Genomic DNA, 20,684 nt, shown 5'->3' on the forward strand with positions numbered 1-20,684 from the left:
TCGTTCCATTTAGCAGTCCATTTATTCCTTCTCTTTCTAGCTTGTACTTATTTGAACAATATCTAAAACTTGGTATTACAAGCACTTTTGGTGTCTGTTTACCTCTTTGAGAAGAATCGCTTTATGTATCCCCCAAGTGTAATTCGCTTTGGATAAAAGCGTCTGTAAAATGACTAAATGTAAATGTCCCTGGCTCGGTTGGAAAAGCGCTGGGATGTAGATCTTCTGATGCATGCTGCATGATTGCATGAATATTTCTGATCGGCAAAAAGCGATAGATCTGTACAGCAATATATTGTGAGAGGGACATGGGGACGTGGGTTACTATGTTCCATACAACTCAAAATAATAAACCACCAAGTTAACAAAATTATTCATTCCACTGTGTTGAGTGAGAGCGCTTCTCTGCTGTCTTCACGTGCTATTGGAAACTTGCTATTTCCAACTAAAAAAGTCATGATTACGAGCTCGTTGTATTCTTTTCTGTTAAAAATAACAGTGGACCGTGGTTTGTGAATGTTGATGCTTAGCCTAAATAATTTGATCAGGAGCATCCCCGCCAGTAAGCAATTCATGATATTCATAATTTATTAATAATAATAAAAAACTGTGTTAACACATGATAAAATAATTGTCGGTGATAATCAATTAATGCATAACACGATAATAACGCATTATATATATATATATATATATATATATATATATATACGGACATACACTCACACACTCACATTGTTTATTGTTACACTTCACTTTATATTTAGTTTTCATGTCATTACTTGTCTTTTATGTAATACTTAAAGTGAAAATTTAAATTTAAAGAGAGAGATGCACACACACACACACACACACACACATCACAAAAGATGCTGACAGTATAAATTACTGTAACTTTAATAATATTATATAATATAATATAATGGCTCTTGAGGGCCAGAGTTGAGAACCCCTGATATAATATTATATGATATGATATGATATGATAAATCTGTATCCAAACCTGTCCTAACACTTGTTTGCTCTTTCAGGATGGCAGAGCTCCTTCAGGCGTGCTGGTCTGTGCCATGTTCTGTTTCTGCCACCTTTTCGCCAACCCGGTGCCAGCCATGCAGCTTCTCAGCGCCAAGAGGCCTGGATCTGGCCTGTGGTCCTCCCATAGGAGGTACAGTACAACCCATCAGATTGCTCTGAAAATGTAGCTATGAAAAAAAAATGACTGAATGATATAAATACTCAACAATAATACTACAGTAAATTATGAACAAATAAAATTTATCACTTTGTGCATGTTTGGCATACAGTACCTTTGTCTCGAAATGTCCATTTATTTTCCTGTCAGTTGTAAACAAAGAATAAAATGTTGTTATTCATCAAAACGTATGTCACGTAGTAGTGCTGTAAAGAGCACACAAACGAAGGAGAGAATTCCACAAAATTCTTTTAATTATAAATCCAAGGAGCAAACAAGGCAGGCATAGCACAAACACAAATGTAAGCATAACAATACAAATAACCGATGTCCTGACATTTCATCCTACCCATAAGATTGTCCTACCAGGGCTTACTGAAATAACCGATGAAATAACCGGAAAGGAACTGAACGAAGCACAGAGTATAAATACCAAAGCAATCGAATGACTAATGATTAAATTAATGGAACACAGGTAAATAGAATGACATAAGACAGCTTCAGGAAAACTAGGTCAAAGGAAAACTAACAGACAAGTAACAGTATGTCCTACACAAGGTATTTTTCCAAAACCACTGACAGTCTTGTTTATGTGTGTTTATTTATTTAGGTACATAAGTTATGTATGCAGTTTAGTCTCAGAGAAGCCAACCATACCACACTCCAAACCGCTAGTCATCAAATCCGTCACAATGAGTCCTGTTCCTTGCTTCAACAAACAGCGCAGTGGCTGTCGGCCATTTTGTGACGTACTTATTGGTGAGACCAAGATATTTTCTACAGCTCAGGAGTACGAGAAAATGAGGTAAGCATGTCTATATACAGACACAGTCAACATAGTCACCCAACAGATCATTACAAAGCAAACTAAACATGATAACATTAAATAAGCATCTAGTCATCTGGATCCATTTAAAAAAAAAAAAAAAAATTCCACCATATGGTCCATAAAATTTAAATTAATTTAATATATATAAGTTATTTCAAAGATTAATAATTAATATCATCTAATGTTGTTGAAATGTTTCAAAAACCCCATGTGTTGTTTGTATGCTGAATACATTTATTTATAATTCATACAGAAAAATGAAATGTATTATTAAAAAATACACATAATGGCAGATTAATATGAAATTATTTACTTCCATTATATATTTTATTGTATTTTATAAGGCATTTAAGAATTGCGTAAAATATGGTTTATGTAGCACTTAAAAATGATCATATTTTTTGTGTACTAGTGAAGTGTCTCTTCATGTTTGTTGCTCTAAAGGGAACACAGAGTTCAAGAGGGCAAAGTGGTCTTTCCTGTGGGAGTGAGTGCCCAAGGAGACGTGGTGATTTCAGTCTATCACATGCGTTCCCATGCACTACAGGCCAAGGTATGAGACTAATAACTAAATTTAACCCTTTTTAATTTAAAGCTGCAGCAGAGAAGAAAACGATAGATGAGTCAGAACTTGTAGGCTTTTTGTTCTTGCTAGTTGTTAGTGACTGAAAGGTTGCAACATCTTGGCAGTGTATAATGTCAGGTGTGTTCGCAGGTAACAAACACCCAGATATTCCAGATTCAGTTCCATACTGGTTTCATCGGCCCAGGCACCACTGTCTTAAAGTTTCTGAAGTAAGTGTTTTTATTCACATATTTCATTATCATGACATTGTAGTCTGAAGCAGTTAATCTAGCTTTCAAATTAGTGCTAAATCCTGCTCCACATAATGTCTAGTCATCCTTTGCCTTTTAGGATCAAAGCTTGTTAGGACAATAACTCTGATTTCCATGAAAAAGATTTCTTGCTGCTTTATCATGTGGTTAGCACATCTGATTGGGGGGGTAAAAAAATTTATTTTTATTATTATTATTATTCTGCATGCAGTCTTATGACATTATTAATTTATACAACATGGAATATTTGTGCTTTTATTATAGATTTGTCACACCACAGAACATACACTGCTAAAAGATGATTAAAAATGATTTTGAGTAAAATTTTTAAAAATGATGAGTATTGCGTGATCAGTATAGCACCCCATCATATAAACTTTCCCTTATACTTTCATAGAAATTTACACTCAAAATATAAAAAATATATATTTGAAGTTGAAAAAAAAAGTTGATGGAAATGTTGTTTAACTGTTTGTAGCTCTGCACTTAAGTCTGTGTGTGTTTATCCAGGATGGAGTTGGATGCATGTGATTCTCCAGAAAAATACCCTCAGCTGTTTCATGTGTTGTTAGACATTGAGGTTGAAAGTACAGAGAAACAGAAAGATCTCACCCCACCGTGGGAGCAGCTCCCCACCAAAGACCTGAGCCCCAGCGTGCTTTTCTCCTGTCATCAGGAACACCAGGATGCACTTGCTATTGCAGGTAAAACATAAATCCTGTATATTACTATGCCATTTAATGGTCTATACAACACAAAAAAATTGGGCAATATTATAGTCAGTATTTTTGCTGAATATAAAGTTAAAGCAGCATTTTGGATGATTTTTGGCCATTTATTTTTCTGACTGCCATGTTATGAGACTTTTGTATCCATCAACTCAGAAGTATGAGAACTGTAAAACATGTAGTGTTTAATTGAAAAAAAAACCCCACCCTTTTAACGTATTTCAGCAAATGCATAAATGTTTAATTGAAAAAAAGAAATCACAATTCTTTGACCTATTTCAGCAAATACATAAATATCAAGGTGTATTTTGAATATCATAAATAGTATAAAGTTTCTTAAGATTACATGACTGCATTTTTAATCATAAAAACAGTAAAAATAGTAATAATTTGAACACTTATTACTATTTAAAATAATGATATGTTATATATTTTATATTTTAAAATGTAATTTAATCCTGTTTTACTCCAGTCTTCAGTGTCACATGATCCTTCAGAAATCATTCTAATATGCTCAAGTCCTCAAGAAATATTTCCTAATATTAGCAACATTGAAAACAGCAGTTATTTTATCATTTGGATAAAAGTATTAATTTAAAAAAAAAACTAAATCGGCAAAGGGTGACAAAATGGCCTTGAGGAGTTTGGTCACCATTAAGAGCTCAGTAGTTTGTCCCTCAATAGTCTCAACCTCATACTTCACATCCACGGACTATTGGCTAAACGTCAGACGCATACGGCACACAAAAGTGGTAAGATTTCAGGAATTTCGAAGTCGTCGGATTGGTTAAATTATACAGGATTTCCGGTGGACACGTCGCGTTCTTTAACATTCTGCCTGGATACAAAGATTCCGTGACGCCAAACTCCTTCACGAAAGAAGAAATCCATCGTGTTTACAACTCGCTGGCATTGTGTCAATGTCTGTGCCCCATTAAACTAAACATCTTCTATTTAATGTACTTTATTCTCTGCTGAAAAGATGAAATGGAGGGCTTGGACTTGGAAGGTAAGATGTAGTGTAGGAGGCTTGTGAGAGTCAACAGAAAATAGCTGATTGATAGATCTGTAGTTGACTATTGAATTTAGCGAATTATTTGATGAGTAGCTAAAAACTAGTCACAATGAATTTGAGAGGTACAATGTTGTTATGTTTCTCACATTAAGCTGTCGGTTGTCTTCGAAAAACATTACAAATAATTATTGATGTTGATGTTGTTCCCAACATAATTTGATGTTATTTTTTTAGATCTAACCATTTCTCCGGTCTGTCCTTTAGATCCCGCACAGGGCCATGGGAGTTGCGGAGGCAGAGTGGGCCCTAATGAGGAGAGCGAACCGTCAGATGATGAAATGCTCTCCCTTTCTAGTCAGCAGAGTAACACGAGCAATGAGAAATCAAAAGCAGCTAAGAAACCAGAGGCCCATCCTGCAGCGTCCCCTCCTCAAGCAGCTGAGGAAGTAGATCTGCTGGGGCTGGATGGTGATGCAGCTACGCTTCCTCCATCCTCCCCACAACCTCCGACCACCAGCTCCACCACATACTTGCTGGGGGACCTGTTTGGAGCTCCTCCCACACCACAGCCAGCCAGCGGCCCCACTTCTGCGCAGTCCACCCCGCAGAGATCAGCAACCTCCTCCTCACCCGGTCCATCACCTCGATCTGGAGACAGTAAGTATGTTTTATGTTTGTTTGGTTTTTCAACAAAAACTGACAGTTGAACTAATTGAGCTGAGAGTCAGGAGTCAGTGAAGTGGAGCAGCATCTTGGTATAGTGAGAAATCTGAATTATTCTTTTGAGTGGGATCCATTCAACATCAAGATATCAAGAAAATTTGTTAAAAACTGCTGTATCGTGGTAAATTGCTTTTATAAAACATCCAAATTCAACTAAAAGTTGCTTTATTAATATGATTATTTATAAATATTATTACTTTACTACTACTGTACTACTAATACTATAATTATATTATTAGTATTTTTACTATTATTTTATTATTATGTTGTTGTTATTAATAGTCATAAATGCCAATAATAAACTGTTTTTTCATCAGTAATGTTTACACTACCATTCAAAAATTTCGATTCAATATTTTTTTTTTAGATATATTAAAAAAGTATAGATTAAAAGATTTAATGTTAGTAATGTTAGTAATATTATAAATATATATTTAAAAACATGCTGAACATCAGAGAGTGCATTCAATTAACTATACTATTACTAACTATAGGATATTTACAATTACCATAAGCATATAACAATAATATACAATTTTATTGTCTGTTTTCCAACAGCTTTGAACTTGTTTTAACCAATTTCAGCAAAAGTCCTTTTTTTAATTCATCAGCTTTCAACCCGTTTGGGTCTGGGCCCGCTCCCGCCCCTAAGCCGCAGGACTTCATGGGGGCTTTCCTGGGTCCAGGTAATATGGGGCAGCCAGACCCCTTCCTGCATGCTGCACGATCTCCGTCTCCTACAATGCCGAACATGGGCATGGGTAAGGCATGTGCCTTTGCCTCTCAGTGCTGTCAGTGTGTGGGCAACATCACCATAACAACCAGCAAAGCTCTTTTGTGTTAAATCCTATGATTAGCAAAATAGCCTTGCAAATGTATCTCTATAAAACAGCTCTGTAGTAAATGTCATATTTAACATTTAATGTTTGATGTTTTGGAGAAAGTGGAATTAATATTGGGCCTCGAGTTTGATTATTTATTTTAAGTACAACGCGTGTGGTCGATATCTGCATGTGCTCTGTGAAGGACAACTGAAACCCTGTTTTATGTATCTGGGAATATGCAAAGCAGATTAACATCAATATGGAATACATATATTGTATACAGTCTGTTTGTTGGATGCAGTGGTAGTTTGCATGTATGGAAAAACAGCATGTGAATTTTAAAGACTTACCAGTGCCATATGCTTTAAAACATCTTATCTGGTTGCATTACTGTAACATAAAGAGCTTGATATTTATTTGAGTATTTTGTTTTTCAAAGAATGCGACAGAGCTGGAAAGTAGCACTGCATGATGCCAAAATCTTCAGATTGCTACTATTCTGTTATTCTCTGCCTTGAGAGATTGAGAGAAATATGAGAGAAATCCCACCCCTTTTCCTCATTGCCTGTTTAAAAAATGTAGCACATTGTCATAATATCCTTTTAACTAAAAAACAAAAGAGCTTTATTAACCAGTTAGCCCTATGCTAAGCTAGTAAGATACGCTTTTAGCTTGAAAACACAAAAGGAAAATGTGTAGTTTGTCTTTTTTTTAGCTACAGCATTATAATTATCATATTTTCATTTCAGCTACCAATTAGAGTACTCATTATTTATATTAGATGCTTTACCACTGACAGACTGCATTTCACATCATGTTACAGTCACTAGTGAAAGTTATTATGGTGCCATCACCAACCAATCAGCGATAGTGTAAATTATTTTACTTTATTTAATTACTTTGTATAAAATTGCAGTAATTTCTTAGTCTATGTTGTCATTTTGCTGTGGTTGTTATATGGTAGAATGCCTTTTACATTTATTACCTGTCTAATTTTCAGTATTTTGTCTTAAACTGAATATGTAAATGATAAAAGGAGAGCCATCAAGACAAGTATGTTCCCTTCATAGGTCGTAGTTCACCTGTGCCGCCCACTACTCCCACTGTCAACATCCAGCTACAGGGCTCTACAGGAGCATGGGAATGGAACAAACCAGCACCTGCAGGTAAGTGTTAGAAACACAAGATGTGTCATAGGGACTCCTGGTGGCCTGCTCTGAAATTACACTTAAAAACAAAATGACTCACTTCTGACCTGCCATCTGGACTGCTGAGATGAGCTCATATAGTTCATAAAAGTTCATGTCTTGAGAAACATTACATGGCTGACTTTAAATCAATAGAGCTGGATACTTATAATTATTCTTAATAGCCAGTAAAGTAAATGTGTACATGCACAGTATCGATATTCAATACTTTCACTGGCCCAAACAAATGAATGATAAATTATTCATTTCACACACACACACACACACACACACACACACACACACACACACACACACACACACACACACACACACACACACACACACATATATATATATATATATATATATATATATATATATATATATATATGTGTGTGTGTGTGTGTGTGTGTGTGTGTGTGTGTGTGTGTGTATGTGTGTGTGTTTGACCCTGGCAGTCTTAAGTGTAAATTTTTCGAATTTGAGATTTATACATCATATGATAGCTGAATAAAGAAGCTTTCCATTGATGTATGGTTTGCTGGCTTGAGATACAACTATTTGAAAATCTGGAATCTGAGGGTGCAAAAAAATCTAAATACTGAGAAAATCGCCTTTAAAGCAATGCATATTACTAATCAAAATTTTTGTTTTCATATATAAACTAGGATATTTACAAAATATCTTCATGGAACATGATCTTTACTTAATATCCTAATGATTATTGGCATAAAAGAAAAATCTATACCTTTGACCCCTTACATTTTTTTTTTTTTTTGTCTATTGCTAAAAATATACCCCAGTGACTTAAGACTTATACCCCGGTGACGGAAGCATAATTCACAATGTGCAGAAAACCAGATAACTTACATTTGTAATATTTAGTTTTATTTTAAATGATCTCACTTCAGGGTACTAAATTATAAATCTTGATTAGTCATACCAGGTGGAGGTTTTGCGATGGGAAGTAAGTCTGCCAGCACTAGCCCAACCAGCTCAGTTCATGGTACTCCCACCCACCAGGCCAAACCCAACACTTTGGACCCTTTTGCTGATCTTGGTAACCTAGGAGCTGGTCTGGGAGGAGGTAAATGAGAAAAAAAAGTTTTTGAGCCTCATGAATTTCTTTCTTCTGTTGAACACAAAAGAAGATATTTTGAAGAATGTTGGTAACAAAATAAAAAAACTTATTTTACTACATTCATCATGAATTCACCATTTAATATATGTGTGGTCATTCCAAGGTGGTTCAGGATTCTCTAGCAAGCCAACCACACCTACTGGTGCCGGAGGAGCATTTCCACCCATGGGCTCCCCCCAGCGTCCCGCCCCCTCTCCCCAGCACACTTCCTCTGGAGGCTGGCATCCCAGCACGGGCTTCCCCTCATGGCAGCCTGGAGGGGGGGCTCAATGGCAGACGCAGACCCAGGGTGCACAGCACCAGACACCATCTAAAGCACCGGGACCCTCTATGCCTCACTCTTCACCACAGAACAGACCCAACTACAACGTCAGCTTCTCCAGCATGGGTGGAGCTTCGCCAGGAGCCACTGGGGCAAAAGCACAGCCTAATATGGGTGAGTAGCTAGACATAGAATCTGGTCCAGTCTTATGAAGTTGTGTTTATGCGTATGTGTTATGCTCCGTTATTATATGCCAGTATATATAAAGCTAAACTAAAATAAGTTGTTTTAAAAGCTACAAGTGAATTTAGGCATCACAACATGCATATATAATGTATAATATGAAAGATCAAATGTTTTTGAGGCTGGCTAAAGATGACATTTAATAGTGATAATTTTTTTTAAGTTTTTTTTTTTTTTTTTCAAATTAAAATTAAACAATAAACATTTTCAATTTAACATTTGCAAGTCGCTTTGGATAAAACCATCTGATTAATGAATAAACGTAAATGTATATTAATTTTAAAAACATCTAATTAAAATTAAATGAATTAAATTAAAGGAAATAACAAGCACATGCAATTATGTATCTATTATAAGCTAATACTTAAGATCACTAATATTGATCAGTCATAACGAGATTGTGTATGCCTCAATATTTTCTTTAGGTTTTCATTACTACTACAACAAATAATATTATAAACAACAATTCAGACTTTATTAATTGTTTCCTTATTCTTCCAGGAACCAGACCAAAGGTTTCGAACGCTAACTTTGATGACCTACTCTCAGGCCAGGGCTTTGCTGGCACTAAGGAGAAAAAAGGGCCAAAAACCATAGCAGAAATGAGAAAAGAGGAGATGGCAAAAGAAATGGACCCAGAGAAAATCAAGGTGAAAAATATTATAAGGCTGACTGGAATATTGATTCTGATGCACAGTCGCTTGTTTTATAAATGCTGTTTATTTTGTGATAAACAGCATTTATGTTTCATCTTCCTCTTTTTAAAGACTTTGTTCAAGTGTGAATTGCATCATGTTTGAATATAATGTTGTTATTTGTGGCAGATCCTGGACTGGATTGAGGGGAAGGAGAGGAACATCAGAGCACTGCTGTCCACCATGCACACGGTGCTTTGGGAAGGGGAGACGCGCTGGAAACCTGTAGGCATGGCTGACCTTGTCACACCAGAGCAAGTGAAGAAGGTCTACCGCAAAGCTGTGCTGGTAGTGCACCCTGACAAGGTGAGAGACGCACTTGTTCAGTGTCAAGAGAAATTATGAAGCCTTAAAAGCACAATACACTCCTTTTCAAAGGTTTGGGATCTCTAAGAATTGTTCATGTTTTTGAAAGTCTCTTATGATCACCAAGGCTGCATTGCTCAGGGATTATATATGATATACAGTACGTACTTTAAAAATATCTAGTTCAGGCATCTTAAAGACAAAATGTATCAGTCTTCTCTCTCTTCTCATCTGCAGGCTACAGGAAAGCCCTACGAACAATATGCCAAGATGATTTTTATGGAACTAAACGATGCCTGGTCAGAATTTGATAGCCAAGGACAGAAAGCACTGTACTAAGACTTACTGTATGTGATCAGAACCAGTCAGCAGTTCCTGCCCCGATTAGACACCCTGCAGCCCACCACATCTTAAGACGCTCCTTAACTTAAGTTATCTCTCCCACCTCCAGGACCCTGCTTCATAGAGACATCAGAGCTTACATCTACAGTATAGTTGTGTGTATCTCTCTATCGATCCATGTGTCAGGTTCCATCATGCACTAGACCAACATAACTGCTGTTTGAGAAGACTGCTGTTGGAAAAAGTAGCATTCCGCTTTGATTTATAAACTCACCATCATAACAGAGATCAGACTTTGTCGTTAAACGGCTGTGAAATATTTCTGTGAACATTAGCAGTCAACCAGGTCATCGAAGAATTTATTCAGGAGCTTTCAGGTGAGTTTTGACTTAAATGAAACGGGTTTAGTGCTGAGGAAACATCTACAACGAATGAAAAAACTATTTTTTAGACACACCGGAATTCTGCAAGACAAACCTCACACTGCTTTGGCTTGCAGAACTTTATTAAATAACTTTGTCAATAACCTTTGTCGGCTGTTATTTAATAAAGTTTTGCATGCTACAGCAGTATTCAGGACCTTATCAATTTCTTCCATTGTGTCCAGCGCACCTGCTCACGAACACTTATCTGTGCGAGGGGTCTTTATTTATCTGTTGGCTTTGCAAGACAACTATGAAATGTGTGAAAATAAAAGTGGTTCTGGGTACAGTGAGCTACGACTCTGGTTTTAGTTCAGTCAAAAAAGAACACTCCAGCAAAAACGAATAAAACTTATTTCAGAAGCTAAATGACGTGATCCTGCGGGGCAGAAGCACAATAAGTATAAGAGACTGCAGAGGAAATGGAAGGTTTTTACAAACTTGATCTGTGAAATGCAGTTGATTTAACTAGCAGTTTATTCTTATGTTGTTTTCTACTGAATATTGATCTGTTTTTATATGTTGCACTATAATAACATACTGTTTACAACATAAGTCAAAGGAAATTGTTTATTCATCTAGTTATTCTATAGAAAAAGTAGTCTTGCAGGTACCTCAAAGTGACATAGCTTATTCAGAGCTGAAAGTTGACGGTTATGTTAACTTAATGTCTTTAACTGGTTAATGGTGCCCTAAAGAACTAGTTAAACTTCTTAGGGGCCAGTTTTTGCTTTGAAAAACATTTTGTGTGCGTGAAGCTGCAAAAAATGAGAACATAGCGCATTAAAAAGTAGCGTATTGGAATGGAAAAACAGACTTTGTGTGAACGGCCCCTTAGTACATTTTTTTAATTACTTAACGGTTATCAGGAAATTTAAAAGGAACGTTTTGCTTAGCATACAATTCAACTGCGTTCATGCTTGCTACTGAAACATCTTTTGACTGAGGAATGTGATGGATGGATAGTGATCAAAACCTGTTGTTTTATTACCATAGGTGTCTTTTAAACCGACTGAACATATCATTCAGAGTGGACCGTTAATATTTTGACATGAAATCATGAAGGCCATTATGCAAAACATAAGTGGATATGTCTTTAAAATCCAGTATCGTTATCCGTATCCTCATAATGTACTGCATGTTTGACTGTAAGTGGCACGTGGTACAAAGGAAGCTTCTAGAGTCTACAGCCACTAAATCTGCCCTTTCTCTTCTCAGTATATTTGCAGTTGAATGGCATTATTTAAATCCAGAACACACTTGTGTTGTAACTTGCAGTACTTGCTTGTTCATGCTTTGCCTTCCTCTTTTCGCAATCATGCAGTGAAATACTGAAGCTTTAACTGTATCAAAACGGTTTTCTCTATCTCATACGTTTAGCTGTTACCAATGGACAAAGACAACAGATTAGCGAGAGCTGAGCAAAAGAAAGGTTCCCTGTATCTAGGATGCAACTTTTCCACCCCTGTCTTGTTGACTGAGCCGTTTATCTTCGATCTTAGGATATCATAATGTGCGGAAGCTAACCTCTGTATACAGTAGTGAGTGTGTGGTGTTCAGTAATGTTGTTCTCTGTAAGGAAGAGATACGGTTTTGATACAGCTCTGTGTTTGTTTGCTGTATCAGTATAACTGTGACATGAATTTGTTTTCTGTGTCCTTTTTTCTGTTCCTGTTCTCCATATGGAGCTGTACATACGATGATGTGCATTGCACAAATAAATGGGAAACAAAAGATGTTAGTGTGATTTATTTTAAGTGACATTTGAAAAGTAAAATCTTTTGTTTGTATTGAAAGTACAGGGGTGTTGAAATGATTATTCATCCAAAAATGAAATTTCATGTCATTCCCAGTGTTAATATCATGTAATTTATTTTCAGTTTTTACTTTAATTTTAATGTTAACACTTTTGTTAAAAGCCGGTGAGGAATGATGCATGTTACTGAACACCTAAAAGTTTATAGCGCAACACATTAGCAGTAAAGAATGTAATGAAAGGCCTGACTATTCCTGCTGAGTCATCAGATCTCCCTTCATTGGCTGATTCATCTCGCCTAATCTGCCCACATCTTTGGAATGTGGGGGTTTTTGAGCATTAAAATTTGTTGTGTTGAGAGTGAGGGGAAAGATGAAACAGAAAAAGCAAAAAGATGATCATCAGCAAATTTCGATAGGGAACATATGTGACTTTGCCGAGAGAAAGAAAAAGGGAGTCAAGATTAAATCTTTGCTTGACCCTCTTTAACGCTAATCTTTAACACAGATTGCTCTGGTGAGATTTTATCAGTGCTGTGGCAGACTGACCTTTGACCTTTAGGAATCCCCTCAGCTGTGATTAGACGTAGAGCCCACAAGATGGCAGCAATCCTGTGATCATCTTCTTTCAACTACATGCATTAAAAACAATAATAATTTTCAACCAATAAAATTATTTTTTAGTAATGTGATAGGACACCATCTTTAACCAATAAAATTCACATTTATTTGCCATGTGCTTCACCTTTTTGGCAACAAGGGAGAGACTGAAACATTAGCACGTTTGCACACATGGCACCAGGGTGAGTTTATTTTAAATAGAATAGAATAGAAAAAGAAAAATATAACTGTATATCCCACTGTTCTTTTTAAAGCTTTTCTCATCATTTTTAATTACATTTACATTACTAAAACTCAAAGATCAAAAACTATATGCGTCACATTTAAATGATAGTCCTTGGATTTGGAACAATTGAAAAATAAAATAAAAATTTTAAGTTTTAATGGTTTTGAAACACTAAGCAATTGCTGTTACTGCAGGGCATTCAGTTTGTTTATGTGACATTAAAGCACTCCAGGGTGTTATGGATATAACTGCACGGCATAATGAAGTACATTAATACAGTCTTCACTACGTCTGTTGTTACAGTCAGGGATTTTGTCTTGTAATTTCAGACAGAATATAACAAGAGTGTTTTTTTTTTCATCTTTTTTCATTTTTTCATCATTTAGACCTAGATCATAATAGTGAATGAACTGGGTCATTATGTTAAGAACTGGAGTCATTTCTCCACTGAGGGTCCATAACAAAGAAGCTCTTGTGTAATCACTGGTCCTTAAAACAAGGGAACTCTGAATCATCCTCTTGTAAGTGACTGTAATGGGGTGAAATTTCTTCTCCATTCACAATCTGCAGCTCAAGAACACTTTATGTCTCCACTTTGTTAATCTTTATAGAGTGCATCTGTCCTTTGCTTCTCTCAGCACTTGAGGAACATAGATGGAATCTACTGTATTCTGGTAAGATATTACCAATCCATTATACCCCAGAAAAAAAAAGAAAAAGAAAATAAAAAGTTTTCTTATTGACTTCTCTAACATTTTTCCAGATCTTTTGGTACTTGTCCAGGTAAAATATCTTACCAGGCTTTTTTATAGACATAACAAGAAATATTTAGCTTGAACATTCATCATATTGCATTGCCAATCTCCAAAACAAAATTAGCTTATTCTTATGTTGTTCAAACTTGCAAACTTATATGAATTTCTTTCTTACATTTCCAACTGCTTCGTTAGATTTCAGAGTCACTGTAATTCATTCTGTGAACAGCATGAGCTTATCAAACTCTAACTCTGTTTCCTGCTAAAATAAATGGTGCAAATAATGGCAGAGATGGTTTGCTAATATTTCATTGCCTGATTTTTCCAGTTCAGTGCAATTCTGTTTGTGTATGGAGTCAGTAAGGGCATTTGATTCCCTGTTGTCTGTTAGTTTGAGCACAATCATTGAGCACAGCATGGCAGTTTGCATTGTTCACAACTAATATGGCAGTTTCATTATCATGCACCTGCACTGTAACGCACCTGCTTTATCAAAATGACATCTTCATATGCATGGATATTCTATTTAAATATATGGAGCTGTACATGGACAGGAATATGTATGTATAATTGTCTGTATACTCTTTCATATCCTTTTGTTCGGCCCTCTCAGTTGGCATTGCAGACTCATTCACGTCAGTGGGTCGTGTAGATGAAGTTTTAACAAGGCCAGAGATGAGTCAGACCAGAAAACTTTATGAGAGACAGTAAAGTAAAATGTGCTTAGCGCAAAATGGAAAATTAATTTGAGATCCAAGCGAAACATGAATAAAGGACAAAAGCTGTCAGCTGTCAGGATGGCAAACAGGGGCCTTCGATTTGACAGTACCTTAAATAAATATTGTGAAAGTTTTGACAGTCTTGTGCAGATCCAGCTGCCGTCCTCCAGGAAAATGTCCAGATTTTCTGCCAAGCCTGAGGGTTCGATTATAGCAGTTACAATCACATTATAGCAGAGCCGACTGATGGAAATCTCTGGAAATGGAGGCCAGTAGTCTGATCATTACCACATGCTTGACTATAAGTCACATTGATGATTTGGTGTAATTAATGAATTATTCTTGGGTTAAATTTCAGCGGCTTGAGAATTTGGACCAGTGCATGTTTAGAATATAAATATAGTAACTTTAAGCATTAATATTGCCTTTTTAACTGTTATAGCGCCATCTGTGGTATGATCACCATAAATCTTTGCATGCTTATTTATCAACTGTCACATGTGCTTAATTAGTTTTGTGAAGTTTTGAGTTTTTGTTTTGGATTTAGAGGCTTTATTTTATAGGGTATATTTGGCCAATCCCTTTTCTAAACGACCCCCTTATACCGGAGCCCTGCAGAGTTTAGATTCAACCCTAATTAAACACACTTGATCCAACTAATAAGTCCTTCGGGCTTATTCGAAAACTACATGGTATGTGTGTTGGAACAAAACTCTTGCAGGGCTCTGGCCCTCCAGGAATTGAGTTTGACACCCCGCCATTATAGCTACTTTTTGGACTAGTACGCAAAAGTAGTTTTTTTTCTTCTTCTTACATATTCTCAATTATTTAACAAACAGTTTGATTGACAGCAGTGGTTCTAGAGGTGAAGTTGGAAAAGTTTAGAAAGTTACAGTTTTTCTCAGTCACTTTGGTGCATTTCTCAAATTAGAAATGAAATTCTCAAAACTATTTGTACAACCTCTACATCATCTAGTCATTTATACACACAACAAAACCAGTTTCTCCTTCTTTTGAACAAGTTGCGATTGCTTTTGTACATTCATGCAATTGATTATGCACATTTATCTGTGGTTTCCTACATTTGCTAATGTCATGTTGCTCAAAATTTATTATATAACTTTCTGTGCAAAAGTCTTACCCCTCAAAACATCTAGTCTCTAGTTCATCGTATAAGTCATTAAATGCAAAATAGTTAATCTAGTTATCATAAACTGCCAAGCACACTTTTTATTTTTATTATTACACTTTTTGTCAATTTGGCATGAATTATGCAAGTGAATCTTTACTAATGAAGAGAATGTAGATGTTAACCAATGATAAACCATTTCTCTTAAATAGCTCAAAGGTTCATCTCATGAATCTTCAGTTGGAAAGTTTATACTGTATAGACAGAGGAAAACACAAGAGTTACACATTCTGAAAATGGACTTATTTCCATCTTTGTGCCCATATTTCTTTTCCTTTTCTATATCACAATGACATTGTAAAGGGTTTATTATTATTTATTTTTTTGGGGGTCAGACCACTAGTTACAGTTTTTCTCAGTAACTTTGGTACATTTCTCAGATCAGAATTGAAATTCTCAAAACTACCTGTTCAATTCTCACATCATTGTGTCACTTGTGCACATCAAAAAAGCAGTTTCTCATTTCTTTGAACAAGTTGCAAATGCTTTGGTACATCCATGCAAATGATTATGCACATTTATCTGCAGTTTCCTACATTATTAGTTGCTAATGTCATGTTGCTCAAAATGTATTATATAGTTTTCTGTGCAATAGTCTTACCCCCCAAAACATCGGGTCTTTAGTTCATCGTATAAGTCATTAAATGCAAAATGGTTAATCTAGTTGTCATAAACTGCTAAGCACACTTTTTTTTTACACATTATTATTAGACTTTTTGTCAATCTGGCATGAATTGTGCAAGTGAATCTTTACTAATGAAGAGAATGTAGATGCTAAACCAATGATAAACCATTTCTCTGAAATAGCTCAAAGGTTCATCTCATGAATCTTCAGTTGGAAAGCTTATACTGTATAGACAGAGGACAACACAAGAGTTACACATTCTGAAAATGGACTTTTTTTCATCTTTGTGCCCATATTTATTTTTCCATTTCTATATCACAGTGACATTGTTTTTTTTTTTTTACAGTATTATAATTTTTTGGGTCAGACCACTAGTAAAAGTGTAACTAAGAATTCTATCCAGCCTCTTTCAATCAATATCCCACATACAGTAATGTGTAAATTTCTACTTTTGAAATGGATATATGGCATACATAAGCATATGGCATACTGTTCAATACAGTAACTGTCATCCAAAATGTTGCCATGGTTTACATCAGAGCATCCCTCCAGAGTACACTGTTATATTGACAACATGACTAAGCAATTTGACTGTCTTATCCGTAAACTATGACACAAGTACTTGTCATTCTGATGGCATTGACATGTTCATTGACACAGATATTTTTATTTCAGAGATGAACTAAGGACTTTGAGCAAGAGACTGGCTTTTGCAGGTAATCCATGGTGTTTGTACGAGTTGTTTTGAGAAATGCACTTACTGTTTTACAAATCTCAAGGATGATTCGAGAAATGTACCAAAGCAACTGAGAAAGCACAGAGTTTCATTCTGATCAACCTCCATTAACCTTTTATAATAGGTGTTTGTGACGAGTGGGGCGGGGCCGAGGGATGTGGGAACACGAGTGAGGCCGGTGGAGTGATTGGGAAATCCGCTACACATGCGACCCACCACCGGTCTTGAGTCCCACAGAGGAGATGGAAGGATATAAAACTGGAGCGACGACAGTGAAGGACGAGAGAGGACCAGGCCTGGGCTTTTAGTTGTGTTTGGTTTTTATTTGAGCGCACCAGTCGTCCGTGAGGGGCTGGTGCGCTGTTTTGTGTTTATTTTGTATTATTAAAATGTTCATTGTGATTGTCCGCCGGTTCCCGCCTCCTTCTTCCGGATGAATATTAGAGTTTAATTTATTACAGTGGTGCCGAAGGAGGGACGCGCTGCTGAAGATCCCTAGCCGCTGTGGTGAATCCGCGGTGCCATAGAGCTGGCGAGGAGTGTGCCGCCATGGACGCTCGAGGCGGTGGACTGGAGCGAGTTGCCGGGGACGGGCGAGCTCGCTGCCGACCGCCCACGATCTGGAGGGACGGCTGCCGTCGGTGAGGGAGCGGAGGAGTCGGCGCCGTTCGCCAGGGGGCCGGAGCCTGCTGCCTCCGTGAAGGAATCCGGAGGAGCAGGGAATGGGGGACTCCTGCCGGCTGCCCAAAACCGGAGGAGCTGAGGGCCGTCCAGTGCCACCGCCAGGCACCGCGGAGGAGATCACCCAGCCGGTGGAGGGCCGAGCAGCAGTGCGTCTGGGAACAGGAATTTTTTTTTTCTCTCTCCCTTCTCTCGTCTCTGTCGCTCCTCCTTCCATCTCTGTTTCTCTCGCCTCGTCTGTCCTACCCCCAGGTTCCCGCAGGTCCCCGTGAGTGGTCCCCTCCGGAGGGGGGGGGGGTGGAGTAGAGCGCAGTCTCGTGGGTAACCCCCGGCCTGCAAGGGGCGATGGGGGTATGTGGCGAGTGGGGCGGGGCCAAGGGACGTGGGAACAAGGAGTGAGGCCGGCAATGATTGGGCAAATCAGTGGCACCTGCGGCCCACCGCCGGTCTCGAGTCCCACATAGGAGATGGAAGGATATAAAACTGGAGCGACGACAGTGAAGGACGAGAGAGGACCAGGCCTGGGCTTTTAGTTGTGTTTTGGTTTTTATTTTGTGCGCATCAGTCGTCCGTGAGGGGCTGGTGCGCTGTTTTGTGTTTATTTTGAATTATTAAATGTCGTTTGATTGTCCGTCGGTTCCCGTCCCCTCCTTGCCGATGACTAGGATGTTTGAATTCATTACAGTGTTCATATTTTTTTTTTTTCATGTGACCTCAGACTGAGCTTTTCATGAACGATATCTCATTCCGTTCAAAAGTTACAGTCATTTTATTAAAAGTGGCCCTGCCCCTTTCAAATGTTTTAGGCATCCCTTTGCGATGGTAAGTCGAAAGTTCAACTTTTTTTGGGATTTTTTGGGATTATTATTGATATTCACTCACCAGAGAATCTTTTTGCACTGGTTTAGTTCCGATCGGGCAAAAAAACTAGGACTAGTTCGCAAAAGTAGGGTTTTCAAAAAATCCTAAATTTACTGAATGCACAGCCACCACTGAATATTTTCTAAGTCTTGAGGACAGACAAGATTAATCAGTGAGTGAATTATTTATGAGCCAGAGTTTAGGTTTTGAATCATAATATCCAAACAGAATTGTTGGTTCATTATGTGAGATTACATGACGACATTTACCCAAACTCACTTGAGTCAGAAAGGCTTTACATATGGAAGTTATCAGTGCCTTGAAGTGTGATTTCAGTTGTTGATCACTGCACCTCCTTGAGAACTCGACATTGGCACTGTGACATTTCCCCTTAGCCTAACTCAAAATTTTAATGATTCTTTTTATTCATCTCACATGTTCAAAATGAGAAAATATTGCTCCAAGCTTACTCAAGGTTGCAGCAAAATCTTAGCTTCTCTTCTGGAAACCTAAGGACATTCTAATGAGGACACATCAACCCAGTGTTATTGTACATGTAGCAGAGAATAAAGTCAAGTATAAAGCTACATCAGTGTAGAAAGTGCACATCATAACTCAGAAGCTAGTAATAAATAAATATATCTTCACTTGTACACATCTATACAGACCAGATGATATTTTCTTTAGTCAATATTTAGCTTTTATTTTAGGGTTATATAATCCTGTGAATGTTTAAACAATATGGACTTTTAGGGTATATATATACACACATACATAGATACATTTTTTATAGATAGATAGATAGATAGATAGATAGATAGATAGATAGATAGATAGATAGATAGATAGATAGATAGATAGATAGATAGATAGATAGATACTGTAGATCGATAGATAGATAGATAGATAGATAGATAGATAGATAGATAGATAGATAGATAGATAGATAGATAGATAGATAGATAGATAGATAGATAGATAGATAGATAGATAGATATGCATGCTATATGACAAATTAATATATACCTTTTTTTAAATGAAATCTTTGCAGTTAATTTGAATATCATAAAAACTGCACAATTTCATGTCAATTACACGTCTTCACACTATTTTTCCACCGTTTATATAAATGAAGCTGATATTGAACACTCTTTGAATGTGTTCCAGGAAAACTAAAACTAGGCAGTTCTCCATCCTCTTTTACTGTTAATCAGGATACATATTGCAGCTGCTGTGGAGACTATAGCTATAATAGTATAAATAATAAATAGTTTGGGGGAAATGTTTAACTGGAGCCAGAATAACAGGTGTAGGGATTTCACACAGAAGCTTTGATAGGGCAGTTTATTCCGTCCATCAAGAATAGAAAGCTTTAAAATTTAAGATCACTAGATAGCTGTGAACAGCTGTGTACTGAAATGCTGTGAGATATTGCAAAAGAGATAGTGATACATTTGTATTCAGGTAATGCACTGCAGTGTTTAATGCCTGAAAACAATGATTAACACCTGAATCTTGAATGCAAAACATTTATAAAGAAGAGTAAATATTTCGAATAAACATCTTATTGAACTTAGATGACATTACTATATTTTAGGTCAAGATGTTTATTTTGCGAATATTTTTTGTCATAAATAGTCACTATTCATTAAACAGTTAAACTACTGTAAATGCAGACCATGCAACTGCCAAATAAAGTATATTACAAACATTTTCCAACAGGAAAATTGTATATAAAGGATCCACTGTTTAGCTGAGGTCGAGAAA

General features: G+C 36.9%; 1 protein-coding gene across 10 annotated transcripts in view; it reads left to right on the forward strand.

Annotated features, from left to right (window-relative positions):
* The window catches only part of LOC132151847 (putative tyrosine-protein phosphatase auxilin), a 29,942-nt gene extending 19,027 nt beyond the window's left edge, over window positions 1-10,915 (forward strand). For 4 of the 10 annotated variants that reach the window (XM_059560284.1, XM_059560285.1, XM_059560278.1 and 1 more), the window contains 14 exons: window positions 1,032-1,165; window positions 1,803-1,997; window positions 2,466-2,574; window positions 2,737-2,816; window positions 3,369-3,562; window positions 4,569-4,595; window positions 4,866-5,258; window positions 5,936-6,085; window positions 7,219-7,314; window positions 8,276-8,425; window positions 8,583-8,915; window positions 9,486-9,634; window positions 9,809-9,985; window positions 10,223-10,915. In XM_059560284.1, the coding sequence (XP_059416267.1) occupies window positions 1,032-1,165; window positions 1,803-1,997; window positions 2,466-2,574; window positions 2,737-2,816; window positions 3,369-3,562; window positions 4,569-4,595; window positions 4,866-5,258; window positions 5,936-6,085; window positions 7,219-7,314; window positions 8,276-8,425; window positions 8,583-8,915; window positions 9,486-9,634; window positions 9,809-9,985; window positions 10,223-10,324 (2,289 nt within the window). In that variant the 3' untranslated portion in view covers window positions 10,325-10,915. The remainder of the gene's footprint in view (window positions 1-1,031; window positions 1,166-1,802; window positions 1,998-2,465; window positions 2,575-2,736; window positions 2,817-3,368; window positions 3,563-4,568; window positions 4,596-4,865; window positions 5,259-5,935; window positions 6,086-7,218; window positions 7,315-8,275; window positions 8,426-8,582; window positions 8,916-9,485; window positions 9,635-9,808; window positions 9,986-10,222) is intronic. The other 6 variants (XM_059560280.1, XM_059560279.1, XM_059560277.1 and 3 more) reach the window with 5 other exon arrangements.
* Window positions 10,916-20,684: the final 9,769 nt, after the last annotated feature.

Source organism: Carassius carassius, chromosome 10 (genome assembly GCF_963082965.1).
Source record: "Carassius carassius chromosome 10, fCarCar2.1, whole genome shotgun sequence".
Taxonomy (NCBI): domain Eukaryota; kingdom Metazoa; phylum Chordata; class Actinopteri; order Cypriniformes; family Cyprinidae; genus Carassius; species Carassius carassius.